The sequence below is a fragment of the Chenopodium quinoa genome, unplaced genomic scaffold (assembly GCF_001683475.1).
Source record: "Chenopodium quinoa cultivar QQ74 unplaced genomic scaffold, ASM168347v1, whole genome shotgun sequence".
Lineage (NCBI taxonomy): Eukaryota > Viridiplantae > Streptophyta > Magnoliopsida > Caryophyllales > Amaranthaceae > Chenopodium > Chenopodium quinoa.
In genome coordinates, this window is record NW_018742205.1 from 4,234,087 (window position 1) to 4,254,813 (window position 20,727).

The following is a 20,727-nucleotide window of genomic DNA, read 5'->3' on the forward strand; positions in this document are numbered from 1 at the left end:
TTTTTGTAACAAAACGTAGATGAATTAAAATAATGAAAACGTAGATTCATTGGGGCTGGTCTTCTACTTGACCCGCCACGCTGACATCCCTATATTTTGATAGAAGATAGTTAGATAGTAGGATGTTTTTTAATAAATGTGTAAGAGAGGGGTGGGACTTGACTTTTTTTAATGGAAAGAGAGATGTATTAAAATAATAATGAGACCTTTTCTAAAAAGGAATTTTAAGAACTAATTTGGGACAACTATAAATGAAAAGTGTAAAACCTAATATATAGGACAACTGTACTTTTTGGAACTACATATTGAGACAATTTAACAAGACTACACTTGATTACGTTTGTCCTTGCATGTTAGTGAAAATTTGTAGTCAAATTTTGAGCTTTTTAATCAATATTACAATACATCATTTTGAAATTCGTAGAGTATAGCTTATAAAATCAAATCAAACAAATGAAATTTTGGTTTACTTTTTCGGTTTTTCCTTTCATCCCAAAGTTCTTCAATCTTTAGGAGGAAAAGAAATTACAAGAACAAAGAGCACCTAAAAATTAGGCATACTTATTCTAACCATGTGTGTATAAAAGTATTTTTAATCTCTCACGGGGCGTTTGACAAGAAGGATAGGGATAAGTAGAATAAGAGGTAGGGATAAGGGTATAAGGAATAAATATGAGAGATAAGAATAATATATTTATTATCCCTTGTCTGGAATGGGTAGAGAATATGATTAGAATATTGAATAAACTTACTAAAATACCTCCATTATTTTCTTCCTTCCAAATGTTTTTTCTCCTTAGTAAGGTAAAAGGGTTTTTTTATGCCTTATCCCTATGACCTTATCCCTCCCTCTTATAACACCCCCTTAGCACTGAAATAGAAGAATAAGAGCCAATTTTATCCCATCCCCCTTCCCTTCATAATCCCTAACCCCTTATACATATTAAAATATTTATCAAAACCCCACCCCTCCATCCCTATGACGCTATCTCTCCTTTTTTTTATCCCTTTAAATAAACATGCTTTCATTTTTTTATGATGATATTATTTATGTAATAAAAATCAACAAAGAGAGTGTGCCACATCTTAGGAACACAAGTAATTGTGCAATTGAAATGCTTGCCATTGATCAAAACATGCTAGGGTGAACAACGTTTTATGATTTGGCAGATTGAGATGACACTACTACAACAAAATTAGAGGGTTTGTAGGTGTAGAGATTAAAAATAACTCGATATGAATAGACCCAACTTAACCTGGAAGTGACTTTTTTTTTTCTTTTTTTGAATGGAATAGGAAGGGGGGATTTCATTAAATAAAAATAGTCATTCAACACTTACAATCATCCCTTAAAAGATCTAAATTTTTTCAATACAAGAATTAAACACCCCTAAACTAATAGCATCGCTTCTGAACTACTCCTGGATAATTTTAGATATCTTTGCATCATTCTTGTCAGAGCTCCATTGATGTATAGTCGCAAAATTGATAAAACTTGATTGGTCATCAAGATCTGCAAATTTGCAAGACGAATCTTCTAAATATGTACCACTATACCAACAGACTCGCGATTCCACAAATTTGCAAGACGAATATTCCAAATTTGTATCCCTGCACACACTAAAACAAACAAACAAACAATACTAAACCCTACATGGAGGGACTGACTATAATCACCATACTGTTGGTGATCTTTATTTGCTAAAAATATTAAATTAAAGAAGAATTTGGAGCTTACCATCGATAAAAATCGATGGCAGCCCCTAAGTTTTATTATGGTGGCTAGGTTTAAAGAGAGAGAACAAAGAAAATTTTAGGGTTTTTAAGTATGGTGGTAACCTGAAAGTGACCTGATCTAGAATATTTTAGCACGACTTAAACTCGATTAGGATTGACTCAAATCCCACATTGTAACCCCAATAATTTGACGCCCAATTATAATGATCTAACTATGATTGAATCGTTGTTTTGTTCCAAACCCGCTCACAAGAAATCGAGCCTGAAATTTAAGTGGGTTTGGGTCAAGAACCATTCCCACCAACATGTCATCGCACAATTTACACGCTTCGTTGCCGTTTGCGAAGCTTTTTCTTCCCCAACTGACTTTTATTGCCATTTCCCCCTTCCAAAATACTCCCTTCTCTGATACTTTTCCAGTTTCTGGGAGTGTTCTTTGAACAAGAGAGAGAAAACAGAGAGGTGGGACCCACTCTTTTCCCATCAATTTCTCTCCTATTTTTACCACCTCTTTCTCTTTCTATCTCATCATCAATAATACTACTTACACTTGGTTGGGTTGCTTCGAATGTGGTTTTCAAATCCCTAATTTCCCCTTTCTTCCTCATGTAAGTCTTTCTTTCAATTCTATTTAGCAGTGATTGTTTCCTAAATTGTATTCATTTTTTTTTTTTTGATAATTTAAGCGGGAAAAATAACCCCTTTTGATGTTTTTGTTTTTGCCATTGATGGGTTTTGGGGTTTTATTACTATTTTGACAAATTTTAGCTGTTTTGTGATTCAGTATGTTACGAAAGTAGGGTTTTTGTGTTTTGTGAAGTGATTTTGGTTACTATCTCCCGTTGCTATTCCTAAATCCGACCTCGATCAAACTCCTGTTACCGAAGCTAACGAGTGGAACGAGCATAAGGATAAGGTTTACCAGTATGGCAGAGTTTCGTAGCCAAGTTAAGACGTGCCAGCTTTTCAAACTCTTTCTTAAGCGCTGGTTCTGCTTTCACTATAATGGGTTTATAGTGTTTTTTCTCAATTCTGTGAATTATTGTGAAATGTAGCTGATTCTGAAGTACTACGTATTTATTCTATTTAAGGATTATTTAGTTTATTGTTTGGGTTTGATTGATTGTATATACATAATGCAGCAAAGTCGTTTCGAATAATCGACGTTGTTAGTTCTTTCCAGAAATCAGGATTATTTGTATGGCTTGGATGGAAAAGCTGGTTGATAACAGTTCTGAGAAGCAATCACCACCATGTGAGAATGGTTTTCTGAAAGCATCTTGTCCAACAACGGAAAACGGGTCAGGGTCTCCAATTTGTAATGGTAGTTTGAAAAAGGAACTTGATGTGAAGGATAGTCTCTCTTATGCAAACATTCTTCGTACCCGAAATAAATTCGCGGAGGCTTTGGCAATATATGAAGGAATATTACTAGACAAGGACAAGGAGAATGTAGAAGCTTTTATAGGAAAAGGGATATGCTTGCAAATGCAAAACCAGGGAAGGCTTGCTTTTGAGAGTTTCTCCGAAGCAATAAGACTTGATCCTAACAATGCTTGCGCCCTTACGCATTGTGGTATTTTGTACAAGGATGACAGTCGATTGGTAGATGCTGCTGAGGTATGCTTCTTATGTTGCTTCACTCTGAACAGTTGAGCTGTATTATAGCTATGAATCTATGATATAGTAGGGTGGATTATGCTCATGTATTGGGTGGCTTGTTGGTTGTATAGCAATGATATAACTGTGTGTAGCATAGCTTATAATACAAGGTGTAGGATCAGATAAATGCATCATTAATTATTTATGGTTGAGGGAGCATAATTGGTTAGTCTTCTTTATTTTGGCTACTTTAGAAGTCTTTATAAACATGAACAGGCCAAACTATGTAAATTAGTACTCTGAAATGCTAAGAGGACCTCAAAAAAGTAAGGGACTTGAAGTTATGGGATAGCAAATTGTTGAGCATTGACGTGGAGAATAAGATGTCGGCTCCTGCCTCCAATCTTTAGTGATGTTGCATAAACCAACAATATGAATTTTGAAGCTTTCTGAGCCCATAGGTCAACCATAAATGATTCTACTCCTCACGAGTGCTTTTGGAATCAAGACACATCTATCCTTGTATACCTTTTGCATTTTTCCTGACCTAATGAACTATGAAAAATAAATTGAGACATTCTCCTGCATTCCTTTTTTTTATTTCATGGGTGACATCCTGCACTCTTTTTTTTCACGGGTGACATAAATTAGTTTCTTTTCTACCTATCTCTTTGTTATGTATCCAAAGAAATGGTTCCTCCTGTATATATTTTTTTTGTCTGTTTTTGGATTCCTGAGACCCTGGCTATGTCAAGGGATTATTTGTTGTATTAGAATCTGCTTTTATAAACATTTGTTATCCGTATGTTTAATATGTTAATTGCTACTAAAATTTTGACCATCGTCTGGTAGATTGTAGATAGGTGAATGGCAATTGACAAAAATCAGCATTTGCATGTTGCTTAGTTGTTACAGGCTAGAAGAATTAGAATTCATATGAGTATGATACTTGGATATGAATGCCCTACTTACAAATGTATGTCATTTTTGGCATTTACTAAATGAAGTTGTATTCAAATGAAAAGCAAGCAATTACAAGTGAATTCTCTTTTGGAGAATATTGAAATTTCATTATGAGAACCTGACATTTTTAATTGTCCAATGGAGTGGGCGAAATAGCACGAGAAGGATGTAATATGGTGTAAATCTTATTGTTTACATTTCTACTCCATATTACTTGCTAGAATGGGGAAACATTAGTGGTTGATTGTTATGTTCTAGTTATCCCCAATGTCTATTGGCTGTGAGATTTTCGAACCATTAGAATAGAGTCTTTTCTACGTTGATATGGCAAAACACTCGGAATGAAACACTAGGAGTGGTCCTACCTAAGCATCTATCTGAAGGATGCCAAGGACCTAGATGCTGCAGGATAGTGATTGTTTGTTGACTCCTATTTTTATTTCTTTTCTTTATTGGGAGGGGGGATTTCGTGGTGATGCTACTTGGAATTTTAGGAACTTAGGAACCCCTTTGTGGTCGGGTTTTACTAGTAGTTGTGATTGTTTAGTTAGTTGAGGACTACTTTTGTTGTTTCTCAATTTGACACTTCATTCATCTCTTACTAGGTTTATCTCTTTTTTGTTTCTATTTTATTTTCCATAAGGATCTTTTTTGCAATTGCAAGGATTGATAGAAGCAACCAATTTAGAGAATAGAATCTGAGGAGACTAGTAGTAAATCTGGTTCGTTTTCTTATATTTTCATGTTGTGACACTGATATTTATTTTTTTATTTTTTTATTTTTTTTTTAATAATTTTTTTTAACCCAATGATGCTTAACATATACTACGTAGTAATTATTTTCATTGTCTAATAGTTTTACCACGTAACTATGTAGTATGCACTATTTCAATGCTGGCATATTCTATTTGGCATGACCTTTTGTCCAAAATTTATTTTGATATATTTATTCTAGCATTACTTTTTGCTAGATTCTAATTGTAAGCTAATAGATCACTTTAGTCTTGTAAGACTTGTATGAGCTTAACAATAATTTAGAAAGATTTCATACATATACCTGGTTATATGACAGTCTTATCTCTTTCATTTTGGAGCTATGATACTCGTGGAGTCCAGTTAACTGATGAGTAGTGGTGACTTTAGGAAATTGCGACAAAAAACATGCAGAATTAAAATTTATTTCTCGTCAATTAATCCAGAATTCTTTGTATTTTTAAAATTGATTCAGTTGGACTATCATGGATGAAATATACATTTGTAGTGTGAATTAGTGAATCCACTGGTTCCACTAACAAGAATATCACTCCTAGATTATGCTTCTCTACAGGTATCTACAGTTCCACATTACTAGATCTCTTGCTTGTTTACTAGGAATGATTCTTGGGTGCCTTAGATTTCTCTCTTATCTTCAAAATGTTTTTGAATTGAGACAAATTGTTTTAGAAGCCCTAAAATGTACTTTTTATTATGATAATCAAATCTGAGTCTTACATGTAGCTTCAAATTTATAGCTGCATCACTTCCATTTTTCGGAAATGTCATATACATTGCAACCAATCAGTTTTAATTAATTTTGAAGCTGTATAACTGTCGCAATGCGCCAATGCCCCTTCAATGAATCAACTTACCAAACTTTATTTTCATAATTAATTGCGATCTTAATCTTCTCACACCTTTTCCTTTTTTCTCTCTTTTATATTAAAATTGTGCCACCTCACTTGTTTTCAACTTCAAAGAAATAGAAGAAGTTTATTCTTTAAAAGGCATGGTAGATTATTGTTATAGAGGTTGTAGCCTGTGAAAGGCCAAACACTGTGGAGGGTGTAACTTAGACAGTTTTACTATGTTTATAGTCTTTTAACATTAAAAAATTTGTTGAGCTTTGGTTTGCCCTCTCGGTCATTCTCGTTTAAGTTTAGAATCTTTATTGGGCTGTGCTGGTACACAATGTATGGAGTCGTCTTTAGTGCATAATCTCCTCTGTCACCATCTTTTCTGGATGTAGCATTTCCAAATTGGTTCAACTTGGCCAAAGGTGTGTACTTTTTTTTTGGGTAGTAGTGTAGTACTGCTGCATATTCTTATAAACCTAGTTAAAGGTTTTTCCACTCAACTACCACTACTAACTATCAGTTGAATAAGTCATTCTCGTTTGCATTGTGTCACAAGATGATGTGGGTTGTAAGTCTACCCTTTCTAATACCTAAAGTAAGGGAGGGTGGGGGGGGATAATATATCCTCTTTATATGGTACATTCTTATGTGTTGCATTAACTGGATATAGTAAACAATGAAATGTGAAAAACAAGTGCATTTTGTTGCGATTGTCGTAAAGTAGATCTGGGTCTTATCTTTGCTCTAATTTATCGTTGAGATGTTTATTTTGTGCTTTTTACAGTCTTATCAAAAGGCTCTGAGAGCTGATCCAACATATAAGCCAGCGGCAGAATGCTTAGCAATTGTTCTGACTGATATTGGGACCAGCTTAAAGCTTGCTGGAAACACTCAAGAAGGGATTCAGAAATACTATGAAGCTCTTAAAATAGATCCACATTATGCTGTAAGGGTACCTTATTTATTTTCTTAAAGCATATGCAATTTTCAAATGATACTGGTTTAAGCATTTATATGCTATATATGCAGCCAGCATACTATAACCTTGGTGTTGTCTATTCCGAAATGATGCAATATGACACTGCCCTCACATGTTATGAAAAGGCAGCACTAGAAAGGCCTATGTATGCTGAAGCGTTCTGCAACATGGGTGTCATATACAAGAACCGAGGGGATCTGGAGTCTGCTATTACATGTTATGAGAGGTAGCCTTCCTCTGACTCTATGTGCTTGGCTGTCTTTGTGTTTTATCTTCACTTTTTAACTTGCGAGAAGACATGCATTCACGAGGATTCTTTCCTCTACAAGTTTTAGTGATTTAAGAAGTTATACAGAAGTAGCATCTCTGCAGTAGTTGATCTTTGGCAAAATCTGCTAAAAATAGATGATCTAGGGTAAGGCTGCATACAATTGAGCTTCCCAAAAGCAGGATAAATACTAGTGGTGATAGGAAATAAACTTTGAGTTGCACTTAAATGTTGTTAGGTTTTTACTACGATAATGATACAAAATTGTATTTCTGATCATATTTTCGCAACTGTGTAAATGTTTTAACTGTACCTAATGTAATCTGTATATAATTTGATTTGTTGTACTACTTTGTCTGACTCAGGTGTTTAGCAGTGTCTCCAAATTTTGAGATTGCTAAGAATAATATGGCAATAGCATTGACCGATTTGGGAACAAAGGTATGTTGTGGTTCATCATTTAGCTTATGTTTTATAATTGTTTTTGATCATTGTTTCTTATGTTATATAGTGATTTATCTTGAAGCTTTTATTTCTTGTAGTTATTGACATTTGGGCTCTCTAGTGTTAGTTTACATTATTTTTGTTACATAAGGTGCTCTAAGTTTCAGTTGAAAGTGATCCTTATTGTATTCCTGGTCCTGGATTAGATCTTCACATTCTACTCCTTTTGTCCCAAAGATTATATCACTTCTCTTCAGTCTACTATGTTATCATCCCCTTTAAGCTTTCCTTAAGTTTGAGCATTCTGGAAAGGTTTCAGTATAATGTAGTTTTATTTCTTTTGTATATACCTTGCAGCTAACAGGAATATATATATATATATATATATATATATATATATATATATATATAAATATATATATATATATATATATATATATATATATATATATATATATATATATTTTAAAAACGTTTGTGTTGTACATTTTGGAGAGAGAGGCTGGTGAACCTTGGAGGCAGTTGAAATATGAAATATGAACTTTGGTTTCCTTACCGAACCTATGTTAAGAAATAGCTTACCTGTTTATGTTGTAGAGCTAGATCAAGTGTTAGCTTACGAGGATCACTGTTGTTGATTTTGTTGATAATATGCCCCACAATTGCTTGAGGGGATGAGTTTTTTCTGTCTTCGTCTTTCAAATTTAATTTCTTATTACTTGTCATAAAAGGTAAAAGGATATTGATGCTGTCTGTTACCTCTTCCTCACAGCTCTCTTGTTCAGCTGTAGGTCTGTAGCTGACCTTCAGTTTAAAAATTATTGATGCATCTTCACTAATCTGTTTTTTTGGTTATTATTTGTATATACTTGATTCCATGAGTATCTGAAAACCCATTCATTGTTCCCTTTTCTCTGCATTGTATTTTTATTTTTTATTTTATTTTTATCTAATTAAGTTCCTCAAAACATTCACTTTCAGGTTAAACTAGAGGGTGACATTGAACAAGGTGTAGCATATTATAAAAAAGCTCTGTTCTACAATTGGCATTATGCTGATGCTATGTACAACCTTGGCGTTGCATATGGTGAAATGCTGAAGTTTGACAATGTAAGTTACATTCTGTGTGTGTGTGTGTGAAATTGTTATTCCATCTTAAAATGTACTTCATCTTGATAAAACTAGTTTTAACCCCATGTGGTGCACAAGCTTTTGTTTTGTTCTTAAAGTGACTTTTTATTTTTTTATAAAAACTTTGTAATATGACCATGCAGAAAAACATTGAAGATAGTAATAAAGTTATAAGCTGTTATTTCTTCAAAAAAAAAAAAGTTATAAGCTGTTATAATATTAGAAATTATAAATATCTTCTATATTCCAATTTGTGCTTAGATAGTGAATCATTCAACGGGGAAAGAGAATGAATTGGGATATGATGATGTAGTGTGAAATTAGAACATGAAGGGGCATTAGGGTCATTTGAGTTGAAGGGGAAAGGATTTGGAAGAGTGTGGGGCTTGAAATTGAAAACTGGAAAACTCGTGGTAAAAAGGGAAAACAATAAGGAGACACGTGGCATTCTATTTCTTTCCAATTTTCCTGTCATTAAATAGTACTCTCTCCGATCCTTTTTGTTCTTCCCATTTGGAATCTTGTTGCGAGACAAAAAAAAGGTCAAGGTGAACAACAAAAAGTATAGGAGACATTAGTATAGAAGTGGTGTAGCTTTGGAAGGCAAGTAGTTGCTTCTAAGAGTGCTAACAGTATTGGAAGGAGTAGCTCTCCCTCTAGAGAGATTTTGTTGTCAATGTAGTCTCCTGATTTTGAGGAAACTTATTCTCTTTTCTTTGCAGGCAATTGTTTTCTATGAACTTGCTTTTCATTTCAATCCTCAATGTGCTGAAGCATGCAATAACTTGGGGGTTATCTACAAAGATCGTGAAAATCTTGATAAGGCAGTCGAGTGCTATCAGGTAGCTCCAATATAAAGTGCATCATTTAAAATTGTTGTGTTTTATTATTGGCATAGTGCCAATGATCAATACCTCAATAAAATTAAACATCTTTTTCTACTGCATTTCAGATGGCTCTGTCAATTAAATCAAACTTCTCCCAGTCTCTGAATAATCTTGGTGTTGTTTATACAGTTCAGGTATATATTATGTTTAATTCATATTAAATATTTTACCATATAAATACTTGGTATTGAGTCTTTCCTCTTAATGCAGGGTAAAATGGATGCTGCTGCTAGCATGATTGAAAAAGCCATAATAGCAAATCCCACTTATGCTGAAGCATATAATAATTTAGGTATGTGCTGTTAAATAGTTGTGCATTCACATTCCATTTAAGATCTCAAATTTGTGCCTCATATTGCTGTACCTTAATTTATTTACAAACAGGTAAATTTGATTATTATACATTAGACCCTGCTGAAATGTTACTGAGAGTGCTTAAGAGTTATGCTGTTTTGTTAGTACATTACCAACAAGAGGGTTGATACAGTTTTTTGGGTTTTAATGATTCTTTTACCTTTCAAACTTAGGGAAAACATAGAGCAGAAGTTCTCTTTAATTTTGATTAGGTTGGATTTTGATGGTACCTTCAAAAGATTCCATTATAGAAAGCTAAAAGTGGGTAAAGAAAACATGGTGCTTTTTTCTACCTCCATTCCTTTTTATGTGTCTTGTAAGATTGTGCCTGATAGACCTTAAAGTTATAAAATCAGTATTTAAAACTAACTAGGAATATTCCATTGGGACTTTAAAGTAGCAATTCAGTTAATATTGCATCAGTATTGTAAAACTGGTAATTGATTTGTGTGTGTGTGTGTGTTGGGAGGGGGGGGGGGGGGGTTATCTTTTTCATTTTAGGTATTCTGGCATTTGTTTTTCTATCACTAGATTATTAGTAGATATTTTTTTTTTTTTTTGGAACGTTACATATTCTTCTGCATTGGTACTTTTAGGAGTTCTATACAGAGATGCTGGTGAGATTTCTCGTGCTATTGAAGCTTATGAGCAATGTCTGAAGATAGATCCTGATTCGCGCAATGCAGGCCAGGTATCTTTCTTCCAGTTGTCTGAAAATGTAACTCGACAATCGAATGCTTGGGTTGGAGCTATTATAATGTAGCTCCTGGTGGGGAAGAACTAGGTTAATTCTTTCGGTCCAATAAAAGTCTAGTTGTGTATTAATGACGTCATCTACAATATGCACATATGTTTGTATATAAGATGCCAGAATTAGGTGTAGTCTTTAATTTGTAATTGCATATTATCCCAACTGCTAAACATGGGATTATGGGAGAATAACATAGAGGGTATTTCTATTGAGAGAAGGCATTTTACTTTTTTCCAATTGTAAAAATCCAGGATGGCACAGGTACCCATCTTAAGGTTGTAAGATGTGGTCCCTGGTTCTTAATTTGAAGCTGTTGAGTCTATTTCAGTGAATTATGTACAACTGTGGGGGCTTATGGTGTATTTTTATGTTTTGTGGACATGCTATATCAGTCAGTTTTTCAGCTAATTGTAGTTGTGCTAGAAAATCCAGGGCTCTTGTTTCATGTCTTCTACTGCCTTGTCTTCCATTTAGTTTCAACTTGTTTGCTATTTTGAAAGGATGAGATTTCTAGAACTCATCCCAGAGAAAAGATCAAAGAGGAAGGAATTTCTTAAGAATGTTATGAGGCATCTTATGAGTTGTCTTCTGTTTCATGACTTTAGTATTCAATATCATCTTAAATGTAATCTGATTTTCTTACAGAATCGTTTACTTGCTATGAACTACATCAATGAAGGAGATGATGACAAGCTATACGAGGCTCACAGGTCTGTGCTAATTTCTAAGTATTCTTAGCTTTTTTTTTGAATTAGTTGTGTTTGATACTCAAGCATCATTGCCTCAATATATATTTTTTCAATATAAAAGAACTGTGATTATGAAAGATCAAATTCAACTCTCCTCGCCTCCTTAACAACAAATAGGTCGAACTCTTGTGTGTGTTCGTGTGGGACAAGATGCTGTTTACATATGTGACACATAGTTTTTTTTTGTTTCGTTATTAGAAACCTTTTATCTGTGTCTTGGAATTATCACTGTACTATTTTGAATACAAAATCTTCTTATGTCTTACAAGGATTAGTTTATGATCACTGTACTTTTGGAATTAAGTACCTTTTATTTTTGTATTACTTCTACCTCCCATCTGGCAATTGTAGTCACACACAATTGTAGTCACCTTAAATAATAGGGATTTCTGAAATGGCTGTTTAGAAAGAATGATGGGAAATGCAGGACACGATGTAACTATTGTGAAACCCTTTACCCTTTTTTTATTTTTTATTTTTTATTTACCCTATATATAAATCCTGTTACAAAGGATTAAAGGGTTATTTAAGGAAGTCGTCCCACATATTAGGTATTGGGAACAGGGACACTGACCATTCACCATTATTTCCAATTGAAGGGAATTTTTCCCAAGATATTGTGGCTGGAGTAACTCTATCTTCTAGCTAAAAGTAATCTGCTTAGACTTCCAATATATCACCTCTTACCTATCAGTGGTGTAATGGTAATTATAACTATCCTCTATGGTCAATGTAAAGCACATCAAATTAAGTGATTTTTAAGCTTAAAGGTGGGGCTACTATAACTAACTGATATAAGGATACTTAGTTTTAAAGATATTTTCCTTCTGATTGTGAAGAGGTCAAGTACAAAGTTGGAGATTCTTAGAAATTGAAATCTGACAACCGTCCAAGATTTGGAGTAAACACATGCCTCTAAAACCTTAAAATACACGAGCGAGTGAGCACTTGACTCAGCTGCTCAGCATCTGTGTGGGACCACGTGGTTTTCATGAGGCTCATTCATCACTTCAGGCTCATTCATGAGGTTTTCACTGGCATGCCTTTTTTTTTTTTTATTCAGTTTGGGGGTGCTTTATTTCAGTTAGTTTTTTAACCCCCCCGGAATTCTCCTTGTTTCAATGGATTTTTTGCACTTAAAGTGAAAGGTACTAGGGTAGGGAAGTATCATATGCCAGAATATGTAAGCTTTTGCTTTCAGTTCTGCTTCATCTGAATTGAGCTATGCTTCTGCAGAGACTGGGGTCGGCGGTTCACGAGGCTGTATCCACAGTATACATCATGGGACAATCCAAAGGAACCTGAGAGACCTCTTGTTGTCGGTTATGTTTCCCCTGATTTTTTCACCCACTCCGTATCATATTTTATCGAAGCACCGCTAGCACACCATGACTACTCTAGCTACAAAGTGATTGTTTACTCAGCAGTTGTGAAGGTATGTTTTCATGTTGTTTACTTAAAAAAATATTCTTTGGCTTCTTGTGATGCTCTGTTTTATTTGCAAGGACATCTTGAATTAGTGGTGAAGCATTTTCCCTGGCCAAATTCTGATAATCGTTTCCATTGATGTTTTGCCTGATTTCTTTGCTCATGTTGTTTCTGCAGGCAGATGCCAAAACTTTGAGATTTCGAGAGAAAGTAGTTAAAAAGGGTGGAGTCTGGAGAGATATATATGGAATAGATGAGAAAAAGGTTGCTCAAATGGTCAGAGAAGACAAGGTTGATATTTTTGTAGAACTGACTGGGCATACAGCGAATAATAAATTGGGAACAATGGCTTGTCGACCTGCTCCGTTGCAGGTAAGCTTGAGAGAAACATGCTCTAAATGCTCCCCATGATGGTTTTTGATTTTCTTATGTTATACGAGGACTTATGATTATGACCTTCTGAAGCTTCTTACTAATCAATTGATGACTTTATTATTGTTGGAGATAATAAATGAACTAAATTTCACGCTCTTAATGGTTTGCATTAAATAATGTTTATTATTAAAGAACTTTGGGCTGGGGGATAGAAGGATCCTATTATGGTAGGTAACTGCTATATGTTTGGGGGTTTATTATATAGGCGAAAATTACAGTGTCATAATTTACATTAATGTTAATAGTGATTTCATCTTCAATTGTTTCATTTTCCATCTGGGTTACAGGTGACTTGGATTGGCTACCCAAATACCACTGGCTTACCTACTATTGACTACAGAATTACTGATGCACTGGCTGATCCCCCGGAAACAAAACAGAAGTATGTCTGGCTTAACACTCGCTTTTCTCTGGATGTATTTGTGCTGTATTGTACATGTTACCTTTTTCCTTTGGTAGTGGCAAAGCCTGCTACTAAGAACTGTACTTACTAACTTGTCGATGACAGGCATGTTGAGGATTTAGTTCGACTACCAGATTCGTTTCTATGTTACACACCTTCTCCAGAAGCTGGCACTGTTTCTGCGGCTCCAGCACTAAGTAATGGCTTCGTCACTTTTGGTAGCTTTAACAATTTAGCAAAGGTATGTTTTTCTTATCCTTGGAAATGAGTGCATTCCTGTCTATTTGAATTTGTCAGCCATGTATCTTGAAATGCATCATTAGTAATGCTTCTCTCTGCCTACTTTTCAGATTACACCTAAAGTTTTGCAAGTTTGGGCTAGAATTTTGTGTGATGTACCAAACTCACGTTTAGTGGTGAAATGCAAACCCTTTTGTTGCGACAGTATAAGACATAAATTTCTTTCCACTTTAGAGCAGTTGGGAGTGGATCCTGTACGTGTTGATTTATTACCCTTGATTCTTCTAAACCATGATCACCTGCAAGCATATGCTCTCATGGACATAAGGTAAGGGCCCAGACTTTCTTGCATATGTTTTACATGATGAAGCGTGTCCATGTTTTTACCTCATCTTCCAACCTCTGCATAATGTTTTCTATATCATTGATGTGCAGTGTATAAAACAACTTGTTCTTTTTTTCTCTACATGATATGTGCGTCTCTGGTATTGATTAGGGAGTTATGCTATCTGTTGTGGTCTGTAGTATTCAAGCTATTATTATGCTTCCTTTCCTTTTTTTCATATGTGATGCTGAGCTTATTCACCTCGGGGGGGGGGGGGGGGAGGGGGGTTAAACTGCGATCCTTGTACATTCTCGTGGACCATTAGGACAGCACAGGCTTTGAGTAATGCTGCTACTTTTAGACAATACATCTGCACAGTAATGACATTGACAGTAAGTTTGATAGTACGGTGATGGTCCTACTAGAGATAGATTCCAACTCTCTATGGTTAAGATAATTATATTAGCATGTCCATCAGCTTATGACTGCCTGTTCACACTAGGTTAAATTGCTATTAGAGGCATTGAAAATATTTCAGTTCTTAATCAACCTAATGTGGATACTTCCATCCCCTACCCTATAGACTCTTTTTTTTCTCCTTAATGCTTGGTTTTTTTTGTTTTTTTTTTTTTTTTTTTCTTCAAGCATTTAGGTGAAAGTGAAATAATTCATAAATACAAGAAAATATAAGTACACATGTAAACAAAGGGTCAATAGTGCTCTAAAAGCAATCACACTAGATGTTAGTCAAACCTAGTCCCCATATATTGTCATCATAAAGAGTAAAAATTTTATTACACCAAAGATAAAGGCGTAAAATTACAACTCTTTTACAAAAACTATCACTCTTTCAGTTTTAAGTTTTATTCCCAGAAATTGTGCTGGCTCTCCACTACAATTTCTTAGGAATGGTGAAATTGTCATGCCTCCTAAAAGTGGCATTTTGGACCTGCCAATGCGAGATTGATAATGCTCTTGTCTTTGCTTTATTCTCCGGTTTCAATTCTTTAGGAGCTTTTGGGCCCAGGGTCTTACTTTAAGAAATATGTCAACAACTCTATCTAACTCCCATTATCACAAAAAATGAGTTCCACAAAAGAGGAAGCTAGATCACAAATTCACAATGCAAGAACAGATGAGTGCAATGTTCCCACTATTTGAATTTTGAGCGCAGTCTCGAACATCAGGAGATAAGCCCTTGTTATGCCTTCAATTTTGCAGATTGTTGTTAGTGTTGAGCCTTTCTGATCATGTTGTCCTATTGATGTCTTAATTTTCTTCGGGACCTTGGTTTTACAAATTTAGTTGAAAGGTTGAAGAAAGGAAGAGTGATGTTTGTCATATGCTTATTATAAGTTACATGGGGAATTTGTCAAAATTGTGAAACAAACGTTGACAGAATACTCTTATTTGGGGAGCCTGAGATAGCACATCCAAGAATTTTGTGGCTTTGACTATAGATTCCACTATGATACATCATTTTTATTTGGTAATCAAAGATTAGAGTTTTATGTAAAGTGCAGAGATGATTTAGATGAGGGTGAAATTATAGATGCAGGATAACTCTTAAAGTCTAAATCTTATTCCTATAATGGAGTCCATGGACTTTATACTGTACCAACTACCAAGTTTAGCTGTCAAGGAATAAAAAAGGTGTCTGAGAGGCATGTGTGCCTGTTGCCATTCCTATGGAGACAGTTTTTTTTTTTTTTTTTCCAAACTTGCTTTAAATAATCAGGCATTAAAGTGTTATTATTTCCCAGATCTAGGAAACATCCTTGGGTATCAAATTCCAAGATCTATCTTACCTTCTTTGGAATTATGAATTTTATTTCATCCAACTAGATAGCTATCTTGATTTAATAATATAACACATACCACACAGAAGACTTTTAGCAACATCGCCTGATCCTTAAACCCTTAATAGAGAAGAGACAAGTGTTATAGAGAAACTTTCGACAAATAGGACTGCATGAGAGTTATGTACTTTCTGTGCCTTTATGAAGAATAGTAAACTACGTCGTTCTCATCTGGTTGGCTTCTTAGAAACTCGTTTCAACTCAGAGTTCCAAAAAGAGGTTCTCTCATGGTTTCTCTTATGGGTTTCCAAGATAATAGCTTAGAAAATATTTGGGTCATACAATTAGCAGGGGAAGCAACGGAACCAGCAGAGCAGGGTCTTGATCTATTGTGCAAACAAGGTTGCTAAGGGATGGTTTCTCTTAATTAATCTTGAGCCTTAGAACAACTTTAAACATTTGAAGAACAGCAAGAACATTTTTAGATTTGTGGAGATCTGCAAAGTGGGAATGAGAGACTGAACCTACCACTTTGACCCTAAAGGGCTCAAGGTTACTCAACCTCTTCCTTGTAGATTTGAAGGATCATTACCTATAAAAACCAAGGAAAGAGGAAGATGGAACCTGCTTCAATCCCTTTTTGCTCCAGTGAATGTAGACAGAAACTGAGGCTTGAATCTACTCCCCCTCTCATGCTCAAAACCTTTGCACACATCACCTTATCCTGGAAATTTTGCCTGTACCCTGTCATACGCTTGCTCAAGGCCCACTTCAACAACATTATTTTCCTGGTCATTCCATTGAACACCATCAAATCATCAATCACCTCCTCAGTCACAAGAGCCTCATCTAGAATTTATCAACCTCTATAATAGCATGCTGAGCTTACAAGGTCAAAACAAAACCAACTCTGTTTGCAAGGATTTTTTTTGAAGTGAGCAGGCTAATCTGCTTAAAATCTCTCACCTTCAAAAGATCACTCCTCTGGAACAAGGATGCAAATGTACTCATAAGTCATAAAAGTCATTATCAGCTCCATTCCTCCTGAAACAGACAAAAGTATTTTCAGATATCATCTCATCAACATACTGAATCAACCATGCTCATTCTCAAACTTTTAGCATAACGGAAGCTCTTCTCACCACCCCCTTCTTCTACCTCGTCCCCCTAAGTTCATACCTCCATGGTGAAGGGGGTGGTGAGAAGAGCTTCCGTTATGCTATATACCAATTTATTTTGAACAGCTTCCGAATATGGGCAAAGCTGCAGCTTTGCCCATATTCGCTCATGCCCTCTCCCTGTGAACACATAATGAACGCATACGATATGTTGAACTGAATTGGACCAGGCACCCTGAGTTTCCAGTTATGTTTACTTAGTTTAACGGACTTGAGCAGTATATCCCACATGTAGCGATAGTGGAACTAAACTATGTTCTAGGTACCTCTGGACCAAAGTGAAATGAATGAAAAATGGAGTTTTTGTTTATGTTTTAAAATTGGTCATACAGTTATACTCAATGTTCCCCATATATTATTCGATTAATCAAATTCTGATTCTTTTTGGCAACTTTCCTTGCAAATTGAGTGTATCCTGTTATTTCCTTTTGGCAATTCAATGTTCATTGTTTGATCTCTCTTGTTCACCTATATTGAAGCACTGCAAACATAATTAGATTTTTATCTGATTTGTTTTATTATGAATGCATTTCTTGCTTGTCAAGTTTGTTACCCAAACGTTTTCAATTGAATTGCATTGATTCTCTCTCTCACATGCTGTGTTAATCACTAGCATTTTAAAGCTTTTCTTATAATTGTTCTTTATATGTTTATAATATGCGGCTTTACGCTCTTTTTCCCTTTGTGGAACATTTAATTTATCTAATACTTGATACTCTTGTCTTTATGTAGCTTGGACACTTTTCCATATGCTGGAACAACCACGACGTGTGAGTCACTCTACATGGGAGTTCCTTGTGTTACCATGGCTGGCAGTGTGCATGCTCATAATGTTGGCGTTAGTCTCCTTAGTAAAGTCGGTAAGATATTACATCCTGTACTCCATATTTGTTCTCTTTACAGGTTAATTTACTGCATTTCATCATTTTCATAATTATTACAGCAATTCCAAAATTTTTTTCTAATACTGAAGTGGTAATTGATACCTCTTCCATAAGAATGGACACTTATATTGGCTTTGGGCAAAGCTGCAGCCAGCAAATTGTTATATACCAATTTATGCTTATCTGAGTCATCTCTATTGGTTCTGTTGTTTCAGTATCAAATTCTTGATCACAGGTCTGTTGGTTTATTTTATTTTATTTTATTTCTTTTAAGGTATAGAAGTTCCAATTTAATTTCACACATGTATATTGCTGTTATTGCTTTTAAGCAAGTGCTTCAGCTATTGGTGTTTGACAGATGAAGCTAAACTTTTTGGGAAGTGCTTAGAGCTTTTTTTATTTTTATTTTTATTTTTGGGTTAAAGTGCTTAGAGCTGTTCAAGCTATACTTCAATTGCTCATTGAGTTGTTTGGTTGACTATAGTTAGTGTGGATGGGGGAAGTGGAACTTCCTTAAGAATAGGAAATTTCCAAACAATCACATCAAAAGTGCCTCCCCCTCCCTGCACACATAAGTCACTCTTTCTACATGTATACCTAGGAAGTAAACGTTTTACAGTGTCAGCAAAGCATGTAAAGGCCATTTCCCAGAAAGTGTTCAGGGGAATAAAATAACATTCCAAAATGTTGCACTTTCTACTAAATTATTAATTTTATATGGAAAAAAGAACCTCTCGATGGACATAGGTAAAGTTATCTTTTGGTGTTTCAAATTAAAACTGCTTGCCTCTTTTCATGCAGGGTTAGGTAATCTGGTTGCCAAGACTGAAGATCAGTATGTTCAGCTGGCAATTCAGTTGGCTTCAGATGTGACAGCCCTCTCGAATTTAAGGATGACTTTGCGGGATCTTATGGTCAAGTCACCAGTCTGCGACGGAGCGAATTTCACTCTTGGTTTAGAGGAAGTATATCGAAACATTTGGCGCAGGTACTGTAAAGGCGATGTTCCATCTTTGAAACGGTTTGAAATGTTACAGCAGCAGCAGGAAACTGTTTCTCAAGAGGCTAGTGTTGTGCCATTGAAAGTCATAACCTCAAAAGACGATTCTCCTCTCAAGACAAATGCTTTCAACCCAGTCCCCCCACCACCCGTATTGAGTCTTGCCACCTCCGAAGAAAATGGAGCTGTTAGTTGAACAATGGCATATAGTAATTTTGAATATCTTCTCTTCCCGTGGATGGGGCAATGATATGTGATCAATATTTTGGGAGTCATGCAACGACCAAAGGATCATAGCATCATGGACTGTTGGAGTTAAGTGATGCGATCTGGGCTGCACCTTGTATCAGGGTTTACTTGGGTTGTGAGGATGATTTATGTGGTATGGCTGAAGTCCTAGTATTATGTCAACCCACAGGTGGTTGACAGATAGTTAATAGGTCCGGTTCTGATTATTCGTCCACCCTTCTGGCTTATTGTGTGTCTTGGGGGTGCATCAAGAAATATCCTTACCCTGTTACTAGAATTGTATTAGTGTATTATTGATTGGTCGACTGGCGATTAGGTTTTTGGAGGATAGAGTGGTTTTTATGTAAGCAAATGTTACAGAATGTATAGGCATTAAATCAATAGATCAGTGTAGTGCTTGCTTATTGAGATGTTACTCTTGGATATCCACTTAAAACGTTGGATACCTCTTGGCTTGATATAGATTTGTATGAAACATTCTTAACGTGTGATTTATTCATCTGCATATTCAAGCTGCTCAGCTGCTACCTTAACTTTCTCGATCTCAATGTTTTTTTTCCCTTTATTTCGGGTAATAGACTAATTGATGCAGCATTTACAAGCTGTTGCTAATACTGGATCTGTCAAATATTTTGAGTAAATTATACAGGGCTTTTATCGTGAAACCTAAACTTTGTTACCACTTAATCAAGTATGTCAAATACATGGTAAGTACCCTGTGTCATTCATGGTCTTATACTCTTATTCATTGTAGCCTAATACAATTTACGTTTTTTTTTTTTTTTTGACAAGCTATTTACAGCTAATAATATTTTCAAATATTCCAGGAATTTTAAGGACTTCTAGTCTTCTACTCTTGTACGACCTTAATTAGACAGGTATTTAAGGTTAAAGAACTTCATCTAAGGGAGGGAGGAAATAAGAAAAATTCCTTATATGAGCCCCATGAAATTTGATCCTTACACCATATGAAAATGAGGTAGAGACCGACACCACTACTCCACCACCTCAACCTCAACCTCGGTATATAATCTGTTTCCCGTCAGTCCGTCACATTCAGTTGACCATCATATATATATTTCGACAAATTAATATATTTGCTGCTCATGTCATCATGTGCTCCGTACTACTTAGCCATTGACCAAGCAACAAACATCCCCCTTTGTGGAATTAGTTGCAATTTGTTCAAACCTATCATAATCAAAGATATGATACAATATTTTTTAATTACGTACATTAATCTACTCGTAGTATATATCATGTTTAGATAATTTAAACAAAATCTAAATCTGTTTTGCAATCGGATTG

At 35.2% G+C, this 20,727-nt stretch overlaps 1 protein-coding gene across 3 annotated transcripts; it reads left to right on the forward strand.

The window, feature by feature from the left end:
- The first annotated feature begins 2,043 nt into the window (after positions 1-2,043).
- Positions 2,044-19,956, forward strand: LOC110729824 (probable UDP-N-acetylglucosamine--peptide N-acetylglucosaminyltransferase SPINDLY). Of its 3 annotated transcripts, none has more exons than XM_021909602.1 (18): positions 2,044-2,345; positions 2,880-3,357; positions 6,700-6,861; positions 6,945-7,120; positions 7,528-7,603; positions 8,588-8,716; positions 9,460-9,579; positions 9,690-9,758; positions 9,835-9,916; positions 10,575-10,669; positions 11,375-11,439; positions 12,715-12,913; positions 13,084-13,278; positions 13,629-13,723; positions 13,850-13,985; positions 14,095-14,312; positions 18,019-18,146; positions 18,972-19,956. In XM_021909602.1, exons 2-18 carry the CDS (start codon positions 2,938-2,940, stop codon positions 19,364-19,366), a joined length of 2,760 nt encoding a protein of 919 aa, XP_021765294.1. In that variant the 5' UTR covers positions 2,044-2,345; positions 2,880-2,937; the 3' UTR covers positions 19,367-19,956. The 3 variants fall into 3 exon arrangements, with proteins under 3 accessions (XP_021765294.1, XP_021765301.1, XP_021765293.1); XM_021909609.1 differs by having other exon boundaries at positions 2,911-3,357; XM_021909601.1 differs by having other exon boundaries at positions 2,921-3,357.
- Positions 19,957-20,727: the final 771 nt, after the last annotated feature.